This window comes from Mus caroli, unplaced genomic scaffold (assembly GCF_978045245.1).
Source record: "Mus caroli unplaced genomic scaffold, Mus_caroli_1 scaffold_10, whole genome shotgun sequence".
Taxonomy (NCBI): Eukaryota; Metazoa; Chordata; class Mammalia; order Rodentia; family Muridae; genus Mus; species Mus caroli.
In genome coordinates, this window is record NW_028227265.1 from 108,465,832 (window position 1) to 108,492,020 (window position 26,189).

General features: G+C 39.8%; 2 protein-coding genes and 1 pseudogene across 3 annotated transcripts; 2 read left to right on the plus strand and 1 right to left on the minus strand.

The window, feature by feature from the left end:
* Positions 1 to 26,189, minus strand: part of LOC147002492 (neutrophil antibiotic peptide NP-2-like) — a 100,941-nt pseudogene that overhangs the window by 33,656 nt on the left and 41,096 nt on the right.
* On the plus strand, positions 6,056 to 6,890 carry LOC110287648 (alpha-defensin 20). The gene is made up of 2 exons (XM_021154210.2): positions 6,056 to 6,227; positions 6,784 to 6,890. The coding sequence occupies exons 1-2, from the start codon at positions 6,056 to 6,058 to the stop codon at positions 6,888 to 6,890; spliced, it is 279 nt and encodes a 92-aa protein (XP_021009869.2).
* Positions 17,067 to 17,912, plus strand: LOC110287647 (alpha-defensin 23). 2 transcript variants are annotated; one of them, XM_021154207.1, is made up of 2 exons: positions 17,067 to 17,242; positions 17,801 to 17,912. In XM_021154207.1, exons 1-2 carry the CDS (start codon positions 17,067 to 17,069, stop codon positions 17,910 to 17,912), a joined length of 288 nt encoding a protein of 95 aa, XP_021009866.1. The 2 variants fall into 2 exon arrangements, with proteins under 2 accessions (XP_021009866.1, XP_021009867.1); XM_021154208.2 differs by having other exon boundaries at positions 17,067 to 17,238; positions 17,803 to 17,912.

Genomic DNA, 26,189 nt, shown 5'->3' on the forward strand with positions numbered 1-26,189 from the left:
GTGTACTTACATATAATAAATAAATAAATCTTTAAAAAAAATTAAAAAAATGAAAAAGGAAATGAACTTGGGTGGATAGGGAAGGGGTGGATATGGTAAGAGTTTGCTCAGTGGTGAGTATTATCCCAATAGCATAACCATTTATTGGAAAATTTCAAAGAACTAATAATAATAGCCAAGAAGTATGCTTTAAAATGTTCAACATTCTTATCAGAGAAATGGAAATTAAAAGTTCTCAGAGGTTTCATCTATGCCTAGTCAGAATGACTAAGATCAAGAAAACAATTGTCCACAAGTGGGGGTGACGGTCTAGGGAAAGGGGAACCCTCAGGCACTGTTGGTGGGATTGCAAGCTAGCACAGGAACCAAGGAAGTCAGTGTGGAGAATTCTTACAAAACTGCAGGGAAATCTCCATGGCACAGCTGAACCACTCTTTAGCAAATGCCCAGGACTCAGGATCCTACCTTACAGTTATGAGCTCAACAATTTCTATTGCGTCTGAGTTTTCAGCAGCTATAGAAAGGAAAGGACATAATGTCCTTCAACTGAAAAAAATGGATCATGAAAAACTGGGACTCATTTTTGAGGATGAATCTTTCTTTTTTAAAAATTTTTATTGTACTGTATGATTTTATTTTATTTTTATTTTTTAATTAGGTATTTTCTTCATTTACATTTCCAATGCTATCCCAAGACACCCCCATGCCCTCCCTGCCGCCAACTCCCCTACCCACACATTCCCACTTCTTGGCCCTGGTGTTCCCCTGTACTGAGGCATATAATGTTTGCAAGACCAATCAGCCTCTCTTTCTACTGATGGCCAACTAGGTCATCTTCTGATACATATGCAGCTAGAGACTCTTATCTAATGAACAGACGAGTTGATAGAGAGAGAAGTAGCCAGAGCAGAGTGGCTTATCTCTTTGTATCTAACCTCCTGCTCACCCTTGATGCACACCAAATGCATCATGTACTATGCCTGGCAACCTGAGTTCAAGTCTCAGACACCACATAGTAGAGGCAACAAACAGCTTGCCATTATCTGTCCTCTGACCTCCACATGAGTTCTATGGCACATGAGTTCTCTTTGTACATACAGTAAGTATATAAATAAATATAAAACAAATTTTAAGAAAATGGTAATGTTCACATGACAGACTTCCTTGCGTTTAGTTACAGAAAGCATGCTTTTGTCTAAAAAAAAGGTCCTCTAGTTTAGCCTAACCCAAAGAGTCTCAAACATTCCATTTCACTTGGACTTGAACAAACATTGAGGAACTGCCAGTTTTTTATAATAACTGTGAGTTGCTGTAGGTTGTGATGCTCAGAAGACATGTCCCAATTGAAATAACATCTTCTCCATCAACATGGTATTGTCCACATGTTCTTCCATGTGGGCCAGCGTTGTGAATAGCCCTGGGGCGAATTATATTTGGTGTAAAATCTGTTCTCCTATGAGGGGTTCCAAACAAGGAATGAGTCATCACTCAGGTGAATTCCTGTAAACCTGCTTCCCACCTTAATTAGAAATATAAAGGAGAGCTGATGATTGGGCAGAAAAAAAGGGAAGGTGGAGCAGAATGGGGGAGAGGGAAGAAATAGAAAATGGAAGAGGGAGAGGACAAAGAGGAAGAGGAAGAAAGAGGATAAGGAGGAAGAGGGGAGGAGAGGAAGAGGAAGAGAGCAGAAGCACAGGGCCAGGAGAAACTGCAAGTTCTAAAGGGTCTCATAGATGTGGAAGATGGTAGTGTAGCAGTAGATCTGCCCAATCTAGGTGCACAGCATGTAATCATTTTAAGTGTGTTGTGTTTTCATTGCCAGGTCATAACTGGGTTGGAGAGATTTACTGAAACAGGCCAAAAGCCATCACTTATTGCTACAAAGAACTTCTAGAGAAATTTCAGTGACCAACCTATCATGAAAAAATACCCTATAGATGCCCAAGATCTTTCGAAAATAACCTGCTGATCACAGAAAATTCAAATGGACAACAAATGCTTAATGGCTCATACCAGCCAACAATATGGCAAGCCCATATTATAGCTTCTGAATGGGACTCTGCACCCTGTGTGTAGGTCACAGAGAAAAAGTGTGTACACTTTTTCATAATTACAATTGTACTAGGCGCCTTTAGTTCCTAAATGTGCATCTTTAAAAGAAGGATGTTTGTCTCCATGCTCTGAGGACGTTCCTCAGCCAAATATGAAGCTAAGTCCTTTTCTAATCAATAGTCTTCATCATAGTCTTCTGGTGAGAAATACCTGCACATTACACTGTCAGACCTTTACTAGTTTTCTTCTTCTCACCATCATTCATATTTGGAAGGTACTCCATCAGTTCTCAGCTCAACCAAGGCTCATATGTCCTTGCATGTAACATCTTTTATCTAATTTGTAAAACTGTTTATTTGGTGAGATATCTCTTTAACAAACAGATGAAAGCTATAAAGTTCTTGAGGTATTTGAAACTAGAAGATACGTTCCCCATTATTTTAATAAATAGAAACATTCCATATTGAATACAACATATAAATTCTATGGATTTTGACAACGTCTTACCTAAAGTAAGAATACTAAACTTTTATTTATTGTAGAGACGAAACAGCTTTGTGTTGTAACTTTATAGAAACAATGATAATTTGAAACTTGTGAAAAGCCAGGCAGCATTCTCAAGGTATATAATATTTGCAGTGTATATCTATTCTATAATACTTACTAATTGCTAAGATCTTTTTTTCTCTTTTGATAATAGGTTTTCAGAATAACCAAATAAAATAGTCACGTTCATTGACCGATGTTTTGTGGGTTTGTAAAGGAACTTTAAAAAGGTTAATTGCTGTACTCAGAAGACACTAAAGATTAGGCAACAGACTGTGGCCAGATCTCTTATACTTTACTGCTATCTCATATTCCACATTAACTCCTGTGTTTTAGAGTGATGCCTTATGTCATTTATTGAGATTATTTGTTTTCCTTCTTTAGAGCCTGATAGGAGCCCAAGGTTGAAAGACATCTCTTGACAGATGGTCTCTCTACTTCTTCTCCTTGATCTCTGCCTCTATTAATTATCTCCTTTGAGATTTGATGTTAAACCATCAATAAATAACCCATATTCTCTAGAAATATAAAAAGAAATGAGGGGTGTTTTGACAGTTATCACAAATAATAGCTCACATATGTGATCCCTACTACAGAAATAGTGCAGATTTTAAAGGATAAGTTTGAGTTCTGTTGAGTTTTTACACTCTGGCTTGTGATGGAAAACATGTGCAGAACAGAACACCCCCACTGTCTCAGAGTCCAGGATGCAGTACAGGAAAGCATAAGAAGATGCAAGTTCTCAAGCTGTGACCCATCTTACCAAGAACCTCCTGTGGGTAACCAGAGTCCTGATGCCTGTGAGAAAGGAAGAGGGCTAGCCCTCCCATGTGCCTAAGTGGGGCATGTGCAAGACCAGAGACTTCAGATTCCACTGGGGGTTAACATACATTCTTTGCAGATCATATTTGAATACATGATGATGCTTAGACAAGATTCACTACAAGAAGATATAGCAACGGACTACAAAGAGCTCCTTCAGTTTTCCAACATCACTTCAGTGTCTGTGGCCCACCTGCTCCAACCACTGCCCTATTGCCCAACATCTCGTTTGGCATTCACATGTGATATAATACCTTGGAACACTGAAGATCCTCAACACTTTACATGAGAAGGGGGAACTTCCTCCCTTGTGGCAGAGGGTGTGTAAGAACTGTAAGTGACTTAAACACAGGATGTGGTAGGAATTTTGCTAATGCCACTAAAACAAAAAGCTTGACTCTTACAGATTTAAATTGAAAGAAAAATAACTCAGAAATATTATTAAGAGATTTAAATGCCAGGCTGTTTGGAATAAAAAAAAACTGGAGGAAGAAAAATGTTTATCTTAAGAAGATTTTTAATATATGCTACAAAGAGAAAATTTCCAGACTTTTTGAACAGTAGCTAAAGATTCATGAGAGAAAATGTGGGCCTGGAAGGATGGCTCTGAGGTAAAGAATACTAGGTGCTCTTTTGAAAGATCTAGATTCATTCTAACACGCACATAGCAGCTCATAGCATTCTGGACCTCCAGTTCTTGGGGACTGGGCTCTCTGCTCTGCTCTCCACAGACAATAGTCACACACACACATACAGTCTGCCAAATCACTTATAGAACAAAAATAAGTACATAATTCTTTACAAATGTGGAAAGAATGTGCCAACTAATCTCTCAGTGGAACATTTGACCAAACACAAGCGCACACACTTCTAGTGTCAAAGCATGATAAAAATGAACTGTTATAATACTGAAATATCAATTTTATCTATCAGATTAGGATGAAGAATATAAGAAAAACATTATACTACTTGTATCAATCTGCAATAAAAACGTCAATTCCAGCCCACAGTAAATTCGCAAAGCAAAAAACTGCTTTCCCCCAAGGCTCAATAAACCTTTAAGTATGTAAATGACTCCGTGCAATTCCATAGACAGAGGAATCTGGTTTCTACATTCTCTGGTGTCCATGTGTGGGTGTCTTTCCTCAAGTGAGACATCTGATGCTACCAGGGCTTGGTAAGAGATCATAAAGCAGTAAGAAAATGAAAAATGGGTGCAGAACAAACTTTGCTGTACTTAAAAAAGGCATTCTTCTCTAAGGATACATTGTGTGGTTCAGCATTCTCTAATGGCCAGTTCTGTACTGGACACTGGTAGGACGGGTACAAGGAGAAATTACATAATAAAAATCTTTCACATGAGCATGATGGCCTTTTGAGCATGCATATTTTAGAAAGTGCTACTAGATCAATTCTGTGATGATCAGGAAAGACAATAATGAGTCTGAAATATAAGATGAGCTTCATAGCTCATAAATCACAGTCTACAGATGTTTTTAAGAGGTCATGTCTCATTATACAATTACATAAGGATGTATATATATATATATATATATATATATATATACACACACATATGTGTGTGTGTATGTGTGTTTGTGTGTAGTTTAATATGTATGTAAAATAGTATTCTAGCTGCTTAGCTAATTCTTTTTGAGAACTCTATATAAAATCATTTTAACAAATGAATAGTATAAATTAACATATAAATATGGGGTGGCATGTATGACAGGGGGACTCCATACAGAGAATGAAAACAGCAGGAAGTTCTGTACCTTTTGGTATGTATGTACTGTGGGAAATGGGATGAAACACATAGAGAACAGTGGTCATGTATGACATGATGACACTTCTTAAGATTGGGTACTAGCTTATGATACTCTCACATTGTAGATGTCATTTCTTGTAGATCAGTACTCATTTTCTGAAAGTGAAAACATTGCAGAACCTCAGACATGTGGAATGAGGCATGGCTTGAGGGTCCCAAGTATGGAGACTCTCCTGTACCGCACTCTTGTGTGATGTGTTCTGACACTTTGGCTTCTACAAAACAACTCACTCTAGCTTCGCTCTTACAATCTCTGTCTCTTAAACTCAGTTCACTAGGGGCACAATGAGGCCATCTTACTTTCTCTACAATGGCCCCAAGTAGGGAGTTCACAATGTTACCTCACGGGAGGATGATTGATAATACCTGAATCATGCAAAGAACTGACTCTCCAGTCCACCTAGTCAAACTCTGCTCCAGACTACCTGAGGAGAGCATCCTGCAAGATCAAAACATAAAAATACTTTTTCCATGAGCTTTTAAAATTACAAACTGCCTAGCATTTTACTTCCCTGACCACTGAGAAGTAAATACTCAAGCAGATGGGAAACAGGGGAAGATAGCAAGGCCCCTTCATCATTATTAATCGGAGGGCTGATGTTACTGAACACACAGAGCAACATCATGATAGTAGGCTTCAGGACATTGGCACATCAAAGGGATCTTGATGATAACAGACTCTCCCACTTCCCATCAAAGAGTGCCTTCTCTAAGTGTGGACCTTTCTTTGCCCTATAAATGTATGCTGGCTATTCATTCTCCACACATTGGGCTCCTGCTCACCAATTCTCCAGGTGACTCCCAGCCATGAAGACACTTGTCCTCCTCTCTGCCCTCATTCTGCTGGCCTTCCAGGTCCAGGCTGATCCTATCCAAAACACAGATGAAGAGACTAATACTGAGGAGCAACCAGGGGAAGAGGACCAGGCTGTGTCTGTCTCCTTTGGAGACCCAGAAGGATCTGCTCTTCATGAAAACTGTGAGTAATGGTACCCAGCGTGATGGATGCTTGCATTCTCCTGAGGGAAGGATGAAGATGAGTCCTAGAATCCTGGCAGAGTAATGTGGCTCCCAAGGCAACTCTATTTTAATTCCTTTTATATTCATAACAGTAGCAATGAGAGGAAAGAAATTTTAATTGAATTTCTTTCTTATAAGGCTTTTACTGTAAAAAGATACACATGGGAATTTCAACACTGACCGTACTCCAATACTCTGAATAGATGCTTATAGAACAGGATTAGTCTTGAGTATTAGTAGAAATTTTTCTTTCTCTAGAGGAACTTTGAATCAATTTAAGAGTATACAAAAGAGTCTACACAGTGACAAAAGGAGCACAGAAAATAAAGACACCTCACAATGGCTCTCAAGTGCATGACCAACACATCTGAAGTGTTTTTTTTGGTTGAGATGTCCATGCTGAAGGCTGTACTGTGGTCAATGCAGCACATCCTGGCTTTATCACATATCCCCATAGGATCACATACATGCTTCCAACCTCAAAACTTAATGCCTGATTCTTTTTGTGTCTCCAGCGTCGAGAGATCTGACATGCTATTGTAGAAAAGGAGGCTGCAGTAGAAGAGAACGAGTTTATGGGACCTGCGCAGGAGGATTTTTGTTCTGCTGCCACCCCCGCTGAACATGCAGATGACAGAGATATGACAACCATCGGCTCTGAGGCCACTGATGCTGGGGCCTGATGACCACTTCTCAATAAATTGTTTGCAATATGCTTCCTGTGAGTTTACATTCTTTCAATGCTTGCTAAAATTCTCTGTCAAGACTCTGTATATAAACTATCAGAACCTTCAAGAAAACCTTTGCAATGAATGAATACTTTAATTTTTAACTTGGAAAATACTGGCTCTAAATACTATCAATTTAAGGATGACTCCAGGTTCAGACAGAAAATGTATAGAAAACTCAGAATTCTCATGATCCTCACATATGCCACTCCTGACTTTCAACTCTATCTTTAGGCAGTCTTGACTATCTACCAAACACATTGCCTATATGTTAAGAAAAACTACCCCTTTGGGTTTCAGGTGTACAGAGTTCTAAAATTATATTTTTTAGGAAGCTACAGTATCCTTAAAAAGTATTGAAGTTTTTATGAACCAGGCCTGAATTATGCCTCTGGCTTCTGAACCAAGGGTTATTTTTGGCTCTGTGGTGACAACGTTTATCAATATTAGAAAAAGTTAGTCAGAGACAGAATGGGTAGGATGAAAAGCAGGGCATCCCACACTATAAAATGCATGTAATCTGCAGTGTCCACAGTAGAATAAGACAAAATACAGTTTCTATACAGAAAACATATACAGAAAGTGTACATGTCTAATGAATGCAATGTGCTCTACAAGATACCCTCAAGTGACTTACCCTACAGCTTTGAAGGGCTTAATGCAGCTTGGCAGAGATATGCAAGATAAATGAAGAAGTTGGTAGGCAGTTCTTGAAGCAGGGACTCCAGTGATGGTACAGGGTGCTAAGGGTCAGACTAGGAATCATCACACACTCCTTCAGGGAAAACCATGTCTTGATGAAAGGACCGCAGTGGTGGTGACCTCTAGATTACAGATTCTAGTAGCACAGATGGTGTGGGTTTCCAAAAGACATAGTTGTGGACACTCAATAGTGATAGAACCATGCTAGGAGAATTGAATACCTTATCACACTTTGAGAAAGACAAGATGCTAGAAGCATCTTACTTCGTAGATTATAGCAACCATGGCAGAGACTAGCTCCACTGAGTGAGCTAAGAGAGAAAGTCTAATTCTAGCCATTATAACTCTTTTATCCTCAAATATTGGAGAATTCCAATTATAGGATTGCAAACAAAAGGCAGTTACCATAGTCCCTCAAGACATTTCAGTCTTTAAATAAGTCACTTGTGACCTGGACAAAATAAATTTAATAATTAACTCAATGTGTGTCATCCTTCTGAAATGTAATTATCTGAGGATATAGGTCTCTGTTTCCAGGAACAGTGAGCATAACTCCAGTAAGTGTCAATCAGCAAACACATGACACAGTCACATTGGTCAACCTCTCTACGAATGTTCTCCAAGGACTCTCCTCTATTTTACATAGCTAAAAGTCTCTCTTGTCTTTGTCTCCAGAGTTTATTCCAACATCTCTCCCGGTTGCTAATCTTGACCCTGGATGCAATAAGCTCATGTGTTCTTCCTTCCCCCTTTACAATGTGGGGAGAAATTTTCTTGTAAAATGCAAGGTTTCAATGTTTTTAACCTGACCTATATCAGTGGTGAAAATTCAAATGCTTATTGGTAAGAGTTTATGAATGTATGTGCACATTGTGAATGATTAAGTTGAGAAAGTACCATATCTGTCACCTCAGGTGTTTATAATTTTGTTATGGTGAAACACCTAAATTCTACTGTACTAAGTGTTTTGAATTACATAATCCATTAATATTTACAACCATGTTGTTGTGTAATAATCCACCAAACTCATTGCTCCTAACTAAATGTCATTTTGTAGCCAGTGACCAACCTGCCCTCAACATTACTTCACCTTGACAGAATCTATTAGCAAATATTCTATTCTTGCCTGCCATTACATTGCTTTATATCTTGGATATGTGAGATCTGGATATCGTGCTCTTAGTGTGTCTGGATATTACACAGAAAGTATCCTCGGGTACCATCGCACATATTGAAAATCCCATCATTCTATGGTTGAGTAGTGTTCCACTATGTGGAAGACCCTGGTTCTTTGAGAATTTCCCCCAATAAAGCTGTGCTCAAGAGCCAGCTCAGAACAAGGATGCATAGGGTAGACAAAGTACACATGTACCCAGCATTTTCATGTCAGATGCCCTTTGTTAGCAATGATCACATATCCCAGGTGTAGTAATTACAGTATTGAATTCAATTTCTGGAATCACCCCTGCTTCAGTATTTTCACACAAATACTTGAGAACCATAAGGAGGAATTATGATTAGCAAAATTGTTTGATTCAGAAAATAGAAGTGTTGCCCTTGCTTTTTTTTTCTTTCTTTCTTTTCCTGATGGCTCTCATATGGTGGCACAAAGAATGAAGGGCAGTTCTAGAAAATGTCTGTAGTCTGAAATTCTAGAAAAATGACAAACACTTGCTAGTCTTTCTCATGTTCTAGCAATCACAAAGGCCATACAGCCCACCCTACTAAACCCCTTCCCATGGACAGAGACCTGAACCACACATGGGTTGCACACTTATCTTGCATCCCCATTGTAGAAAACTGGATATACAAAGAATAAGAAGTTGTTCATCAAGGCACCCCAAATAGTACAGGACCTTATGCCACTTATCTAGGACGTGCTTTCAGAGAAATTCTTTAGAAACTAGGTGAAAAGATGAAGTCCCGACTTCAATGCATTGACAAAACAAAGGTTGATATTCAAAATAATCCACACAAGTCACACATTTTATCATTTTGAATGTACATGAACATGCTCTCCTATCCTACTGCTTTGTAAGATATCATTACAAGAAGAAATGGTTTTCAAGGAACACACACATGTGTTCTAACTCATATTTTCTATTTGGGCATTGGTCAGTACCATGGGCACAGAGATGAGTGGATCTCTAGGATTTAGAGAGTTTATTACAGAAAACCTCTCCAGCATGGTTACCTAGTCGGTACTGGTGTCAGGAAGAAGCCAAGAGCTGAGAACAGGTGTGCAGAGGCACCCAACCATCCTGGCTCAGGGGGCAGGGATCATTATCAACCTGTGTGAAGTAGAATGGGTTTTGATGAAGGATGTTTGTAAACATTAGAAACCAAAATATTTTCCCCAGTAAAGGTACTGATAACAATTTCCATTCTACCACTATTAGGGCCATCAGTTCTTTCCCTGTAGTTCCCCTGAAACGATTCAGAGTTCCTCCAAGTAGGGCCTTTGTGTTCCTGTGTGAACATATGCCTTAGTTCATTTGGTCTTGTACAGCAGAAAACCATATAACAAGTCATATAATAATTGCATTATGCATAGCAGTTGGTACCAATTTCCTGCAGTTCTGGAGTCTATGAAGTCTGAGTCAGGTGAAAGTGTGAAAAAAATTCACTCTGTGGTGATGTCCCATTTTTCTGGTTTATAAATGAAAATTTCAGAAGATGTCAGCACATGGAAAAAGGGACACAGTAGTTCTCCGAATCTCTTTTATAAGAGAAGTAAGCTATCCCTGGGGCTTCTTCTCTTTTACCACAATCCCCTGACAGAAGACTCCACTTGTGAATGTCATAACCTTTGGGAGTATGATTGCCATATATTAATTTTAGTAGGACTTAAGCATTCTGGCCAGAGCATCATCTAAAGAAGTAAAAAAAAAAATGAAATATTAACACTTTGAATCTTGGTGACAAATACAGCATGTTGACAAGTATGAGATTTTGCCACTGGTCAAGACATGACCAATTTTCTTCTCAATGGAAGCTGGGACAAGTCTGCATTTTGATAGCAGTGTGAAAGGATTTGAAGTCATCTCAAAGTACCGTCTTTATACTTAGGGACTGTATACTGGAAAGTCAGTGCATCTCCACCATGGAATGTCCATTCTGATCATTCTGGGTCTAACATTGTTTTTATACGTGGCCAGTACTGGTGTTGGAACAATACTTCTGAGAATGCATCACTTGGTAAGACTAGCTAGTTCCAATCTCTCTGCCATATGCCACCCAGTGCTATATTCAGAAGACATTAAGTTTCAAGGAACAATGTCATGAGTGTTTTGCCCATATGGCTCTAGAGAACTGTTTAGCTGTACTCAGTCTCCAAGAAACCATTCTTATCTCCTTTTAATAAGCTCAAGTCTAACTGGATCAAGGAATGCCACAAAAAAAAAAAAAAACCCAACCAAAAAACAAAACAAAAAAAACCCCAAAAAACAAACAAAACAAAAACAGAGACACTAAAACTTATAGAGGAGAAAGTGGGGGAAAGCCTCGAAGATATGGACAGAGGGGAAACATTCCTGAACAGAACACCAGTGGCTTGTGCTGTAAGATTGAGAATCAACAAATGGGAACTCATAAAATTGTAAAGCTTCTGTAAGGGAAAAGACACTGTCAATAGGACAAAGAGGCCACCAACAAATGGGAAAGGATCTTTACAAATCCTAAATCAGATAGGAAACTAATATTCAATATATACAAAGAACTCAAGAAGATGGACTCCAGAAAATGAAATAACTGCATAAAAATTGGGGCACAGTGCTAGACAAAGAATTCTCAACTGAGGATACTGAGTGGCTGAGAAGCATCTGTAAAAACATTCAACATTCTTAATCATCATGAAATGCAAATCAAATAACCCTGAGATTCCACCTCACACCACTCAAAATGGCTAAGATCAAAAATTCAGGTGAAAACAGATTCTGGCAAGGATGTGGAGTAAGAGGAACACTCCTTCATTGCTGGTGGGAATATAAGCTTGTACAACCACTCTGGAAATCAGTCTGGTGGTTTCTCAGAAAATTGGACATAGTACTATGCAAAGATCCAGCAATACCTCACCTGGGTATATACCCAGATGATGTTCCAACTGTTAATAAGGACACAAGCTCCACTATGTTCATAGCAGCCTTATTTATAATAGCCAGATGCTGGAAAGTACTCAGAGGAATGGATACAGAAAATGTGGTACATTTACACAAGGACTTACTACTCAGGAATTAAAAACAATTAATTTAATAAATTCTTAGGCAAATTGATGGATCTGGAGGATATCATCCTGAGTGAGGTAAACCAATCACAAAAGATTTTACATGATATACACTCAGTGATAAATGGATATTAGCCCACAAACTTAGAATATCCAAGATACAATTTGCAAACACATGAAACTCAAGAAGGAAGACCAAAGTGTGGATACTTTGTCCCCCCTTAGATTATGGAACAAAATGCCCATGTCAGGAGTTACAGAGACACAGTCTGGAGCTGAAAGGGTTGGAGGGACCATGCAGAGACTGCCCCATCCTCAGATCCATACCATAATCTGGTATGGATCCCCAGTTCTATGGTGGAATTTGATGGTCACTTATATTTACTATCATATCATCTGCAAATATTGATATTTTGGCTTCTTCCTTTCCAATTTGTATCCCTTTGATCTCCCTTTGTTGTCAAATTGCTCTGGCTAGGATTCAAGTATTATATTGAATAAGTAGTGGCAAAGTGGGCATCCTAGTCCCTGATTTTAGTGGGATTGCTTTGAGTTTCTCTCCATTTAATTTGATGTTGGCTACCAATTTGCTGTATATTGCTTTTATTATGTTTATATATGGACCCTGATTTCCTGATCTTTACAAGACTTTTACCATGAAGGGTTGTTAGATTTTGTCAAATGATTTCTCAGCATCTAAGAGATGATTATGTGGTTTTTGTCTTTGAGTTTATATAGAGTTTATATAGAGGATTACATTGATGCATTTCCATATATTAACCATCCCTGCATCCCTGGGATGAAGCCAGCTTGGTAATGATGGATGATCGTTTTGATATGTTTTTGGATTCGGTTTGCAATGATTTTATTGACTATTTTTGCATCATTATTCATAAGGGAAATTGGCCTTGAAGTTCTTATTCTTTGTTGGATCTTTGGGTGGTTAAGGTATCAGAGTAATTGTGGCTTCATAGAATGAATTGGGTAGAATACCTTCTGTTTCTATTTTGTAGAATAGTTTGTGGAGAGTTGGAATTAGGTCTTCTTTGAGAGTTTGATAGAATTCTGCACTAAACCCATCATGTGTTGGGCTTTTTTTGGTTGGGAGACTATAAATGACTTGCTTCTAATTCTTTAGGGGAAATGGGACTGTTTAGATTGTTAATCTGATCCTGATTTAACTTTGTTACATGGTATCTGCCTAGGAAATTATCCATTTCATCCAGGTTTTCCAGTTTTGTTGAGTATAGACTTTTGTAGTAGGATCTAATGATGTTTTGAATTTCCTTAGGCTCTGTTGTTATGTCTCCCTTTTCATTTCTGAATTGGTTAATTAGGATACTGTCCCTATGCCCTCTAGTGAGTCTGGCTAAGAGTTTATCTATCTTGCTGATTTACTCAAAGAACCAGCTTCTCGTTTGGTTGATTCATTGAATAGTTCTTTTTGTTTCCACTTGGTTGAATTCACCCTGAGTTTGATTATTTCCTGCTGTCTACTCCTCTTCAGTGAATTGCTCCCGTTCATTCTAGAGCTTCTAGGAGTGCTGTCAGGCTGCTAGTGTATCCTCTCTCTAGTTTCTTTTTGGAGTCACTCAGGGCTATGAGTTTTCCTCTTAGGACTGATTTCATTGTGTCCCATAAGCTTGGGTATTTTGTGGCTTCATTTTCATTAGATTCTAAAAAGTCTCTAATTTCTTTTTTTATTTCTTCCTTGACCAAGTTATAATTGAGTGAAGTGTTGTTCAGGTTCCATGTGAATGCTGGCTTTCTATTATTTATGCTGTTATTGAAGATCAGCCTTAGTCGGTGGTGATCTGATAAGATGCATTCTATAATATCAATATTTTTGAAACTCTTGAGGCCTGTTTTGTGATAAATTATGTCAATTTTGGAGGAGGTACCATAAGGTGCTGAGAAGAAGGTATTTCCTTTAGCTTTAAGGTAAAACGTTTTGTAGATAACTTTTGTTTCATAACTTCTGTTCATTTTCATGTGTCTCTGTTTAGTTTCTGTTTCCAGGATCTGTCCATGGATGAGAGTGGGTTGTTGAAGTCTCCCATTATTATTGTGTGAGGTGCAATATGTGCTTTGAGCTTTACTAAAGTTTCTTTAATGAATGTGACTGCTCTTTTATATGGAGCATAGATATGCAGAATTGAGAGTTCATCTTGGTAGATTTTAACTTTGATAAGTATGATGTGCCTCTCCTTTTCTTTTTTGATAACTTTGGGTTGGAAGTCAATTTTATTCTATATTAGAATGGCTACTCCAGCTTGTTTCTGAATTGGTTAATTAGGATACTGTCCCTATGCCCTCTAGTGAGTCTGGCTAAGAGTTTATCTATCTTGCTGATTTACTCAAAGAACCAGCTTCTCGTTTGGTTGATTCATTGAATTCATTTGCTTGCAAAATTGTTACCAGCCTTTCACCCTGAGGTAGTGTCTGACATTTTTCCTTAAGCTAGGTTTCCTGTAAGCAGCAAAATGTTGGGTCCTCTTTGTGTAGCCAGTCTGTTAGTCTGTGTCTTTTTATTTGGGAATTGAGTCCATTGATATTAAGAGATATTAAAGAAAAGTAATTATTGCTTCCTGTTATTTTTGTTGTTAAAGTTGGGATTCTGTTCTTGTGGCTGTCTTCTTTTTGGTTTGTTGAAGGATTACTTTCTTTGTTATTCTAGAGTGTAGTTCCAGTCCTTGTCTTGGTGTTTTCTCTTTATTATCCTTTCAAGGGCTGGATTCTTGGAAAAGTATTGTATGAAATTGGTTTTGTCATGGAATACTTTGGTTTCTCCATCTATGATAATTGAGAGTTTGGCTGGTTATAGTAGCCTGGTCTGGCATTTGTGTTCTCTTAGGGTTTGTATAATGTCTGTCCAGGATCTTCTGGCTTTCATAGTCTATGGTGAGAAGACTGGAGTAATTCTAATAGGCCTGCCTTTATATGTTACTTGACCTTTTTTCCTTACTGCTTTTAATATTCTGTCTTCATTTACTGCACTTGTTGCTCTGATTATTTTCTGTCGGGAGAAATTTTTTTCTGGTCCAGGCTATTTGTCGTGCTGTAGACTTCTTGTATGTTCATGGGCATCACTTTCTTTAGGTTAGGAAAGTTTTCTTCTATAATTTTGCTGACCCATTACTTGAAAATCTTCATTCTAATCTACTCCTTTTATTCGTAGGTTTGGTCTTCTTCTCATTGGTTCCTGGATTTCCTGGATGTTTTGACTTAGGTTCTTCTTGCATTTTGCATTTTCTTTGGTTGTTGTGTCAACGTTTTCTTTGGAATCTTCTGAACTGAGATTTTTCCCTTCCATCTCTTTATTCTGCTGCTGATGCTAGCATCTATGGTTCCTGATTTCTTTCCTAGAGTTTCTATCTCCAGAGTTGTCTCTCTTTCGGTTTTCTTTATTGTTTCTACTTCCCTTTTTAGATCTTGCATGGTTTTGTTCAATTTCATCACCTGTTTAATTGTGTTTTCCTGTAATTCTTTAAGGAATATTTGTGTTTCTTCTTTAAGGGCTTTTGTTTGTTTTGCAGTGTTTTCCTGTAATTCTTTGAAGGATTTTTGTGCTTCCTCTTAAGGCCTTTTACCTTTTTAGCCGTGTTCTCCTGTATTTCTTTAAGTGAGTTATTAATTTCCCTCTTAAAAATCTTCTACCAGCATCATGAGATACAATTTCAAGTCCAAATCTTGCTTGTCGGATGTGTTGGGGTATCCAGGACCTGCTGAGGTCGGAGTGATTGTTTCTAATGATGGTCAGTTGTCTTGGTTTCTGTTAGTAAGATTCTTACATTTGCCTTTCACCATCTGGTAATCTCTGGCGTTAGTTTTGATAGCTCTCTCTGGCTGGAGTTTTATCATCCTGTGATTCTGTTACCCTCTCTCACCACTTCTACAAGTCCAACTCCCTCCTGATTCTCAGTGGTCAGAGTACTATCTGCAGGCAAGCTCACCTCTTGCAGGGAAGGTGCACAGAGGTCTGGAGCTCAGTTCTGCCTCCTGGCTGAAGATCAAGGCAGGAAAGGTGACCTGTCCCAAAAGGTATGTTGCTTCTGCTGTCTGGGAATCTCCTGAGCAGATTGGTCTATGAGGGACCCAGGATACAAGCTTGTTAAGTTTTATATGTGTGTAAAATAGTATTCTTGCTGCTTAGCTAGCTGTCCTACTGAAATTTACACAGAAATATTTTAACAAATGAATAGTATTAATTAATATGTAAATATGAGCTGGCACTTGTGATAGGGCAACTCCAGATACTAACTGAAAACAGCAGGAAGTTCTGTACCTTTTGGTGTCTATGTAGTGTGAGAAATGGGATGAAACTCATAGAGAACAGTGGTTATATATGACGTGATGACACTTCTTAAGATTGGGTACTAGCTTATGACACTCTCTATATTGTGGATGTCATTTCTTATACATCAGTACTCATTTTCTGAAAGTAAAAACATTGCACAATCTCAGACATGTGGAATGATGCATGGTTTGAGGGTCCCAAATATGGAGATGCTCCTGGATCACACTCTTGTGTGATGTGTTCTGACACTTTGGCTTCTACAGAACAACCTACTCTAGCTTCGTTCTTACAAACTCTGTCTCTTAAATACAATTCACTAGGGGCAAAATGAGGCCATCTTACTTTCCCTATAATGGCCCCAAGTAGGGGGTTCACAATGTTAACCCTCTGGAGGATGATTGATAATACCTGAATCATGCAAAGAACTGAATTTCCAGTCTACCTGGTCAAGGTCTGATCCAGATTTTCTGAGAAGTACAGGCTCCAATTCCAGAACATAAAAATCCTTTGTTCCTTGAGCTTATTAAATTAGGCAGTGCCCAGCAGTTTTCTTCTCTGACAAGTGAGAGGTAAATACTCAAGCAGATGGGAAATGGGAGAAGATCACAGGGCCCCTTCATCATTATCAGTGGGAGGGTTTTGTCACTGAACACACAGTGCAACATGATGATGGTAGCTTTGAGGACAGAGGAACATCAAAGGGAACTTGAGGGTAACAGCCTCTCCCAGATCCCATCAAAGAGTGCCTTCTCTAGGTGTAGACCTTTCTCTGCCCTATAAATGCAGGCTGGATAATCACTCTCCACACATTGAGCTCCTGCTCACCAATCCTCCAGGTGACTCCCAGCCATGAAGCCACTTGTCCTCCTCTCTGCCCTCATCCTCCTGGCCTTCCAGGTCCAGGCTGATCCTATCCAAAACACAGATGAAGAGACTAAAACTGAGGAGCAGCCAGGGGAAGAGGACCAGGCTGTGTCTGTCTCCTTTGGAGACCCAGAAGGCTCTTCTCTTCAAGAGGAATGTGAGTACTGGTGCCCAGTGTGATGGATGCTTGCGTTCTCATGAGGGAGTAATGAAGATGAGCTCTAGAATCCTGGTGGAGTAATGTGGCTCTCTGGCAACACTATTTTAATTACTTTTATATTCATAACAGTAACAGCTAGAGGAAAGTAACTCTAATTGAATATCTTTCTCATACTTCTTTTACTGTAAAAAGATATACATGGGAATTTCAACATTCACAGTACTCCAATGCTCTAATTTGATGCTTATAGAACAGGATTAGTCTTGGGTATTAGTAGAAATCGTTCTTTGTGTAAAGGAGCATTAAATCAATTTCAATTAAGGTATACTAAAGTGTCTACATGGTAACAAAAGGAACACAGAAATTAAAGACACATCAGAATGGCTCTCAAGTGCATGACCAACATCCCTGAAGTGTGTTATTGGTTGAGATATCCATGCTGAAGGCTGTATCGTGGCCAACACAGCACATTCATGCTGTATCACAGATCCCCATAGGATCACATACTAATACATGCTGCCAACCTCAAAATTTAATGCCTGATTCTTTTTGTGTCTCCAGCGTTGAGAGATCTGGTATGCTATTGTAGAACAAGAGGCTGCAAAAGAAGAGAACGCATGAATGGGACCTGCAGAAAGGGTCATTTAATGTACACGCTCTGCTGCCGCTGAACATGGAGACTACAGAGGACAAGATGACCATGAGTACTGAGATCACAGATGCTGGGGCCTGATGACCACTTCTCAATAAATTGTTCACAATATGCTTCCTGTGTGTTTATGTTCTATCAATGTATGCTACAAGGCTCAGTCAAGGCTCTGTATATAAACAACCATGGAGCATCAAGGAAACCTTTGCAGATGAATGAATACTATAATTTTTTTACTTGCAAGATACAGGCTCCAATTAATATCAATTTAAGGATGATTCCAGGTTCAGACACAAAATGTATAGAAAGCTCAGAATGCTCGTGATTCTCACATATGCTGCTCCTGACTTTTGACTCTGCCTTTAGGTAGTCTTAATTCACTCTCAAAAGACATTGCCTATATGTTAAGAAAAACTAACACTTTGGGTTTCAGGGTTACAGAGTTCTAAAATTATATTTTTTTGAAAGCTACAGTGTCCTTAAACAGTGTTGAAGTTTTAATGAACCAGAGCTGAATTATGCCTCTGGCTTCTAAACCGAGGGTTACATTTGGCTCTCTGGAGACAACTTTTTTCAATATTAGAAAAAGTTAATCAGAGACAGAATGGGTAGGATGAAAAGCAGGGCATCCCACACTATGATCTGCATGTAATCTGCAGTGTCCACAGTAGTACAGGACAAAATACAGTTTCTATACAGAAAACGTCTTTATATATAGAAAGTGTATATCTCTAATGACTGCAGTGTGCTCTACAAGGTACACTCAAGTGACTTATCCTACTGCTTTGAATGGCTAAATCAGCATCGAAGAGACATGCAAGATAAATGAAGAAGTTGGTAGGCAATTGTTGAAGCAGGGCCTCCAGTGATGGTACAGGGTGCTAAGAGTCAGACTCTAAATCATCACACACTCCTTCAGGGAAAACCATGTCCTAAATGAAAGGACAGCAGTTGTGGTGACCTCCAGATTGCAGGTTCTAGAAGCAAAGATGGTGTGGTTTCACAGAAAACATAGTTGTGGGCACTCAATAGTGATGAAACCATGATAGGCGAATTGAATACCCTTTCACACTTTGAGGAAGAAAGCATGCTAGAAGCATCTTACTTGGTCGATTATAGCAACCATGGCAGAGACTAGCTCCACTGATTGAGATAGAAGAGAAAGCCATTACATCTCTTTTAGCCTCAAATATTACAGAATTCCAATTAGAAGATTGCAAACAGAAGGCAGTTATCTTAGTCCACAAGACATTTAATAATTAACTCAATGTGTGTCATCCTTCTGAAATGTAATTATCTGAGGACATAGGTCCTCTGTTTCCAGGAACAGTTAGCATAACTCCAGTTAGTGTCAATCAGCAAACACATGACAGAGTCACATTGGTCAACCTCTCTAGTAACTTTCTCCAAGGACAATCCTCTAGTTCACTTGGCTAAAAGTCTCTCTTGTCTTTGTCTCCAGAGATTATTCAACACTTATCCCTGTTGCAAATTCTTGATCCTAGATGCAAAAAGATCATGTATTCTTCCTTCCCCATTTTCTCTAATGAATCTTTAGCTACTGTTCAAAAAGTCTGGAAATTGTTTCTTTGTAGCATATATTAAAAATCTTCTTAAGATAAACATTTTTCTTCCTCCAGTTTTTTTTATTCCAAACAGCCTGGCATTTAAATCTCTTAATAATATTTCTGAGTTATTTTTTCTTTCAATTTAAATCTGTAAGAGTCAAGCTTTGTGTTTTAGTGGCATTAGCAAAATTCCTACCACATCCTGTGTTTGAATCAGTTACAGTTCTTACCCACACTCTGCCACAAGGGAGTTCCACCTTCTCATGGAGAGTGTTGATGATCTTCAATGTTCCAAGGTATTATATCACATGTGAATGCCAAATGAGATGTTGGGAAATAGGGGTGTGCTTGGAGCAGGTGGGCCACAGACACTGAAGTGATGTTGGAAAACTGAAGGAGCTCTTTTTAGTCCATTGCTATATCTTCTTGTAGTGAATCTTGTCCAAGCATCATCATGTATTCAAATATGATCTGCAAAGAATGTATGTTAACCCCCAGTGGAATCTGAAGTCTCTGGTCTTGCACATGCCCCACTTAGGCACATGGGAGGGCTAGCCCTCTTCCTTTCTCACAGGTATCAGAACTCTGGTTACCCACAGGAGGTTCTTGGTAAGATGGGTCACAGCTTGAGAACTTGCATCTTCTTATGCTTTCCTGTACTGCATCCTGGACTCTGAGACAGTGGGGGTGTTCTGTTCTGCACATGTTTTCTATCACAAGCCAGAGTGTAAAAACTCAACAGAACTCGAAATTATCCTTAAAAATCTGCACTATTTCTGTAGTAGGGATCACATATGTGAGCTATTACTTGTGATAACTGTCAAAAAAACCCTTCATTTCTTTGTATATTTCTGGTGAATATGGGTTATTTATTGATGGTTTAACATCAAATCTCAAAGGAGATAATTAATAGAGGCAGAGATCAAGGAGAAGAAGTAGAGAGACCATCTGTCAAGAGATGTCTTTCAACCTTGGGCTCCTATCAGGCTCTAAAGAAGGAAAACAAATAATCTCAATAAATGACATAAGGCATCACTCTAAAACACAGGAGTTAATGTGGAATATGAGATAGCAGTAAAGTATAAGAGATCTGGCCACAGTCTGTTGCCTAATCTTTAGTGTCTTCTGAGTACAGCAATTAACCTCTTTAAAGTTCCTTTACAAACCCACAAAACATCGGTCAATGAACGTGACTATTTTATTTTGCTATTCTGAAAACCTATTATCCAAAGAGAAAAAAAGATCTTAGCAATTAGTAAGTATTATAGAATAGATATACACTGCAAATATTATATACCTTGAGAATGCTGCCTGGCTTACCACAAATTTCAAATCATCATTTTTTATATAAAGTTACAACACAAAGCTGTTTTGTCTCTACAATAAATAAAAGTTTAGTTTTCTTACTTTAGGTAAGACATTGTCAAAATCCATAGCATTTAAATGTTGTATTCAATATGGAATGTTTCTATTTATTAAACTAATGGGGAACATATCTTCTAGTTTCAAATACCTCAAGAAATTTGTAGCATTCATCTGTTTGTTAAAGAGATATCACACCAAATAAGTAGTTTAACAAATTAGAAAGAAGATGTTACATGTAAGGATATATGAGCCTTGGATGAGCTGAGAACTGATGGAGTACCTTCCAGATATTAATGATGGTGAGAAGAAGAAAAGTAGTAATGGTCTGACAGTATAATGTGCAGGTATTTCTCACCAGAAGACTATGATGAAGACTATTGATTGGAAGAGGGCTTAGCTTCATATTTGGCTCAGGGACGTCCTCAGAGCATGGAGACAAATATCCTTCTTTTAAAGATGCACGTATAGGAAACAAAGACACCTAGTGCAATTCTAATTATGAAAAAGTGTACACACGTTTTCTCTGTGACCTACACACAGGGTGCAGAGTCCCATTCAGAAGCTATAATATGGGCTTTTCATAGATTTGGCTGGTGTGATCCATTAAGCATTTGTTGTCCATTTGAATTTTCTGTGATCAGCAGGTTATTTTCAAAAGATCTTGGGCATCTATAGGGTATTTTTTCATAATATCATAGGTTGGCCACTGAAATTTCTTTAGAGGTTCTTTGTAGCAATAAGTGATGGCCTTTGGCCTGTTTCAGTAAATCTCAACCCAATTATGACCTGGCAATGAAAACACAACACACTTAACATGATTACATGCTGTGTACCTAGATTGGGCAGATCTACTGCTACACTACCATCTTCCACATCTATGAGACCCCTTAGAACTTGCAGTTTCTCCTGGCCCTGTGCTTCTGCTCTCTTCCTCTTCCTCTTTCTTCCTCTCCCTCTCCCTCTCCCTCTCCCTCTCCCTCTCCCTCTCCCTCTCCCTCTCCCTCTCCCTCTCCCTCTCCCTCTCCCTCTCCCTCTCCCTCTCCCTCTCCCTCTCCCTCTCCCTCTCCCTCTCCCTCTCCCTCTCCCTCTCCCTCTCCCTCTTCCTCTCTTCCTCTTCCTCTCCCTCTTCTCCCTCATCCTCTTCCTTCTTCCTCTTTGTCCTCTCCCTCTTCCATTTCCCATTTCTTCCCTCTCCCCCATTCTGCTCCATCTTTCCTTTTTTTCTGCCCAATCATCAGCTCTCCTTTATTTTTCAAATTAAGGTGGGATACAGGTTTACAGGAATTCACCTGAGTGCTGACTCATTCCTTGTTTGCAACCCCTCACAGGAGAACAGATTTAACATCAAATATAATTAGCCCCAGGGATATTCACAACACTGGCCCACATGGTAGAACATATGGACAATACCATGTTGATGGAGAAGATGTGATTTCAATAGGGACATGTCTTCTGAGCACCACAACCTACAGCAATTCTCAGTTATTATAAAAACTGGCAGTTCCTCAATGTTTGTTCAAGTTCAAGTGAAATGGAATGTTTGAGACACATAGTGTAGGCTAAACTAGAGGACCTTTTTTAAAGGACAAAAGCATGCTTTCTGATCTTGTTTCCGGTACTTTGCTGAACTTAGGAACTTAGTCTGCACAGGTGAGAGTATGCACCACAGAAGCTGACAGCTTCTGGGACAGGTGGGAGCCACAGAGCCTCTGAGGCAGCACCCTTTTTGGGCCCCAGTCATCTGGCCACCCTCCCGGCCAGAGGACAGGTGTCTGCCTGGCCCGGGAGCCCTTTGCCTCAGGATCGGCAGAAGCCATCTTGTGTGGCCTCCCTTCCCCCAGCCTGGAACCTGCTTGCTCAAGGGTGGAGCTTCCTGCTCATTCGATCTGCCACGCCTACTGCTGGACCCTGCCTTTGCTGCTTGGAAGAGGCACACACGTGTTCGTCCTGCTACTGGACCCTGAGTTACTTGGAGGGAAATCGGGTTCCGTCCCCCTTCCTTTATAACTGAGTGTCTGGAAATAGTAAAATTGAGCTTTGATCAGGATCTTGTCTTAGCTCCATTCATTCTTCCGCCCCGTCTAGATTCCTCTCTTTTCAGCTCGAACTGCCATTCTCAGTTGTACCGTTCGTGTTGTGGACTGCGGGCAGGCCGCAACAGTTGGCGCCAGAACTGGGACCTGAAGAATGGCAGAGGGATGCTAAGAGAAACGACTGCTGTGTGGAGCTCCACAAGAAAGGAAAGGATCTTCTTATCGGAGCATCGGAGCAACGGACAGGTACACATGCTAGCACTAGCCTAAAATTTCAGTTTTGTAAAGTGTTGCTGAGGATGCGGTAGGATACGAATCAAGTTTGAATCAGTGCTAACCCAACACTGTTTCTGCTTGGGTCAGCAGCTCGTTAATCGGAACTAGATACGGAAACAGGTGGTGTGCTGCAGCTTTTTAGAAAGCTGCTTAGATGGAAGAAGGAAGGGTTTAAAGTCATGGATCAGGCGGTTGTTTTTAGTTTTCAGGAGTTGTTTCAGGCCAGAGGAGTAAGGCTTGAAGTACAATTAGTAAGAAACTTTTTAGATAAGATAGATAGCTGTTGTCCATGGTTCAAGAAAGAAGAAATGATAGATTGTGGAACCTGGGAAAAAGTTGGTGAGGCCTTGAATATTGCTCAGACAGATAATTTTACCCTAGGCCTCTGGGCGCTTGTAAATGATGCTATAAAAGATGCAACTTCTCCAGGGCTAAATTGCCCTCAGGCGGAGCTTTTAGTATCTCAGGAGGAGTGCCTATCAGAGAAGGCCTCCTCAGAAAAAGATCTTCTTAACTCAAAAATTGATAAATGTGGAAACTCTGATGATGGACTGAATTTTAACAAAAATCACTCAGATAGAGGAATTGCCCATTACCTTAATGAGAATTGGTCCTCTTGCGAATCTCCCGCTTCACCTATAGTCACCACTTCGGGAGGTGCTACTCATAGGGACACACGACTAAGCGAGTTAGAGTTTGAGATTAAGCTTCAGAGGCTGACTAATGAGCTTCGGAAACTAAAAAAGATCTCAGAAGCGGAGAAGAGTAACTCTTCTGTAGTTCACCAGGTGCCGCTAGAAAGAGTTGTGAGTCAGGCTCATGGGAAAGGACAGAATTCGTCTAATACGCTGGCCTTTCCTGTGGTTGAGGTAGTTGATCAGCAAGATGCTAGGACCAGACATTACCAGACCTTGGATTTCAAGTTGATAATCATTGCCTACAAGCCTTTAATACCATGGGGTTGCCTAAGCTTATTAAGACAGATAACGGGCCATCTTATTCTAGTAAAAACTTTATTGCATTCTGTAAAGAATTCGGTATCAAACATAAAACTGGAATTCCTTACAACCCCATGGGACAAGGAATAGTTGAACGTGCTCATAGCACCTTAAAGAATTGGCTTTTTAAAACAAAAGAGGGGCATCTATATCCCCCAAGGTCACCAAAGGCTCATCTTGCCTTCACCTTATTTGTCCTAAACTTTTTGCAAACTGACATTAAAGGTCAGTCTGCAGCGGAACGCCACTGGCACCCAGTTACTTCTAATTCTTATGCATTGGTAAAATGGAAGGATGCCCTGACTAATGAATGGAAGGGTCCGGATCCAGTTCTAATCTGGGGAAGAGGCTCGGTTTGTGTTTTTTCACGAGATGAAGATGGAGCACGGTGGCTACCAGAGAGATTAATTCGTCAGGTAAACACAGATTCTGTCTCTTCTCGTAAGTATCATTCTAAAGACTAAAATTCCTCTTGTGCTTAGAATTCAGCTGGGAGTGGAAGCTCCCAGAAACGCTGTTTTCCTCTGAGCCAATTCCCCTACAGGAGGCCGGAGATTAGCTTTAGCTTTACAATTTGCATCTAAATAAAGTACCTTGACTTCTCCAAACAGAAAATTTACATTGCTACCCTCTCATTGTTTAGATTTCTTTCTTTTCTCAAGCAGGTCAATCCACATTCTCTGGTTCTCTGCCCCTAAGAGCAAACAGGTGGTACTGCTAATCTCCCTTCCAAGGACATCCCAGCACGTGGCTTTCAGTCTGAGATAGGATTTAGATTTACCAGGAGAGCTAGGGAAGTAGAAATTTCATATATTTACAGAGATTAGTTCTTATTTTGATAGAGATGGGCTTAGTCCCTTAGCTGGCCTCTGGCTTCTCACCCTTGCTGTTACTGCAAGGTGTCCTTAGTTCCTCAGGCTAGAGAATAACAGGGATGAGGAGAAAAGACTTCCAGCTCCTATTTTAACCACAATCCATGGTGTTAATGCTGACATAATTCTTGTCTAGGCCTTGCTAAATCTGAGGTTGACAAGTCTCATATAGAGACCACGCATCGCTCAGAACTGCGCGTACTGATCCATAATCATATGAATACAGTATGGGTACCGCTTGGCACAGGAGATTACTGCGGAGGGAAGGTCCAGCTTGACCGTTTCTGAGTTCCCTGTGCGACACACCTGATTTGAAAGAGGTTGGTATCTGATTCCAGCTAAAAACCAAAAATACCTAAGGCTCTGCCTCCCCTCCCCAAAAGATACCAAGAGCCACAGATGTGAGTTGTTATAATGCTCACGGGAGGAATCAGGTCAATGTCCACCCAAGTCAAGGTTAATGGCCCACTCATCTACGGATGAGAAAATCATTTGATCACCTCTGTTAAGCATTGCCTATTTAAACTTAATTAATAGGGGGGAGAGAGGTTGGAGACCTTACTGTCGAAAGGGCAAGCCCTTCACTGCCTCCCACCCAAATAAAAAAAAATTTAAAAAAGCCAACTGGCCTTGTACTAGGAGCCAGCCAGTCTTACCCCTTCTCCCTGTTTCCCTGCCTGCCATCCAAAATTGCGGAGGATTATCAACTCAGTGTTATTCTAAATTTGTTTAGTTAAACTTAGCCAGGGTTCCAACGCCCTACTTAAAATGCAAACAGGTAGTTACCTATTCAGCACTAATTAGCATTATAAAGTCAGAGCCTATTCTGTTAGTGGTTTACTAGGATAATAAAGACAGTCTTAGCCAAATACAGTTTACCATTAGAAAAGTTAGGGAATCCCACGGAAACAGGTTTTTTCCTTAGCCCTAAGAACTCAGGCAGAACTATTTAGCATAGATAATTTTTCTGCCTCAGGCCAGCTCTTTCTTTTTTGTTAACTAATGGGAGGAGATGTGGCCTCCCTTCCCCCAGCCTGGAACCTGCTTGCTCAAGGGTGGAGCTTCCTGCTCATTCGTTCTGCCACGCCTACTGCTGGACCCTGCCTTTGCTGCTTGGAAGAGGCACACACGTGTTCGTCCTGCTACTGGACCCTGAGTTACTTGGTGGGAAATCGGGTTCCCTCCCC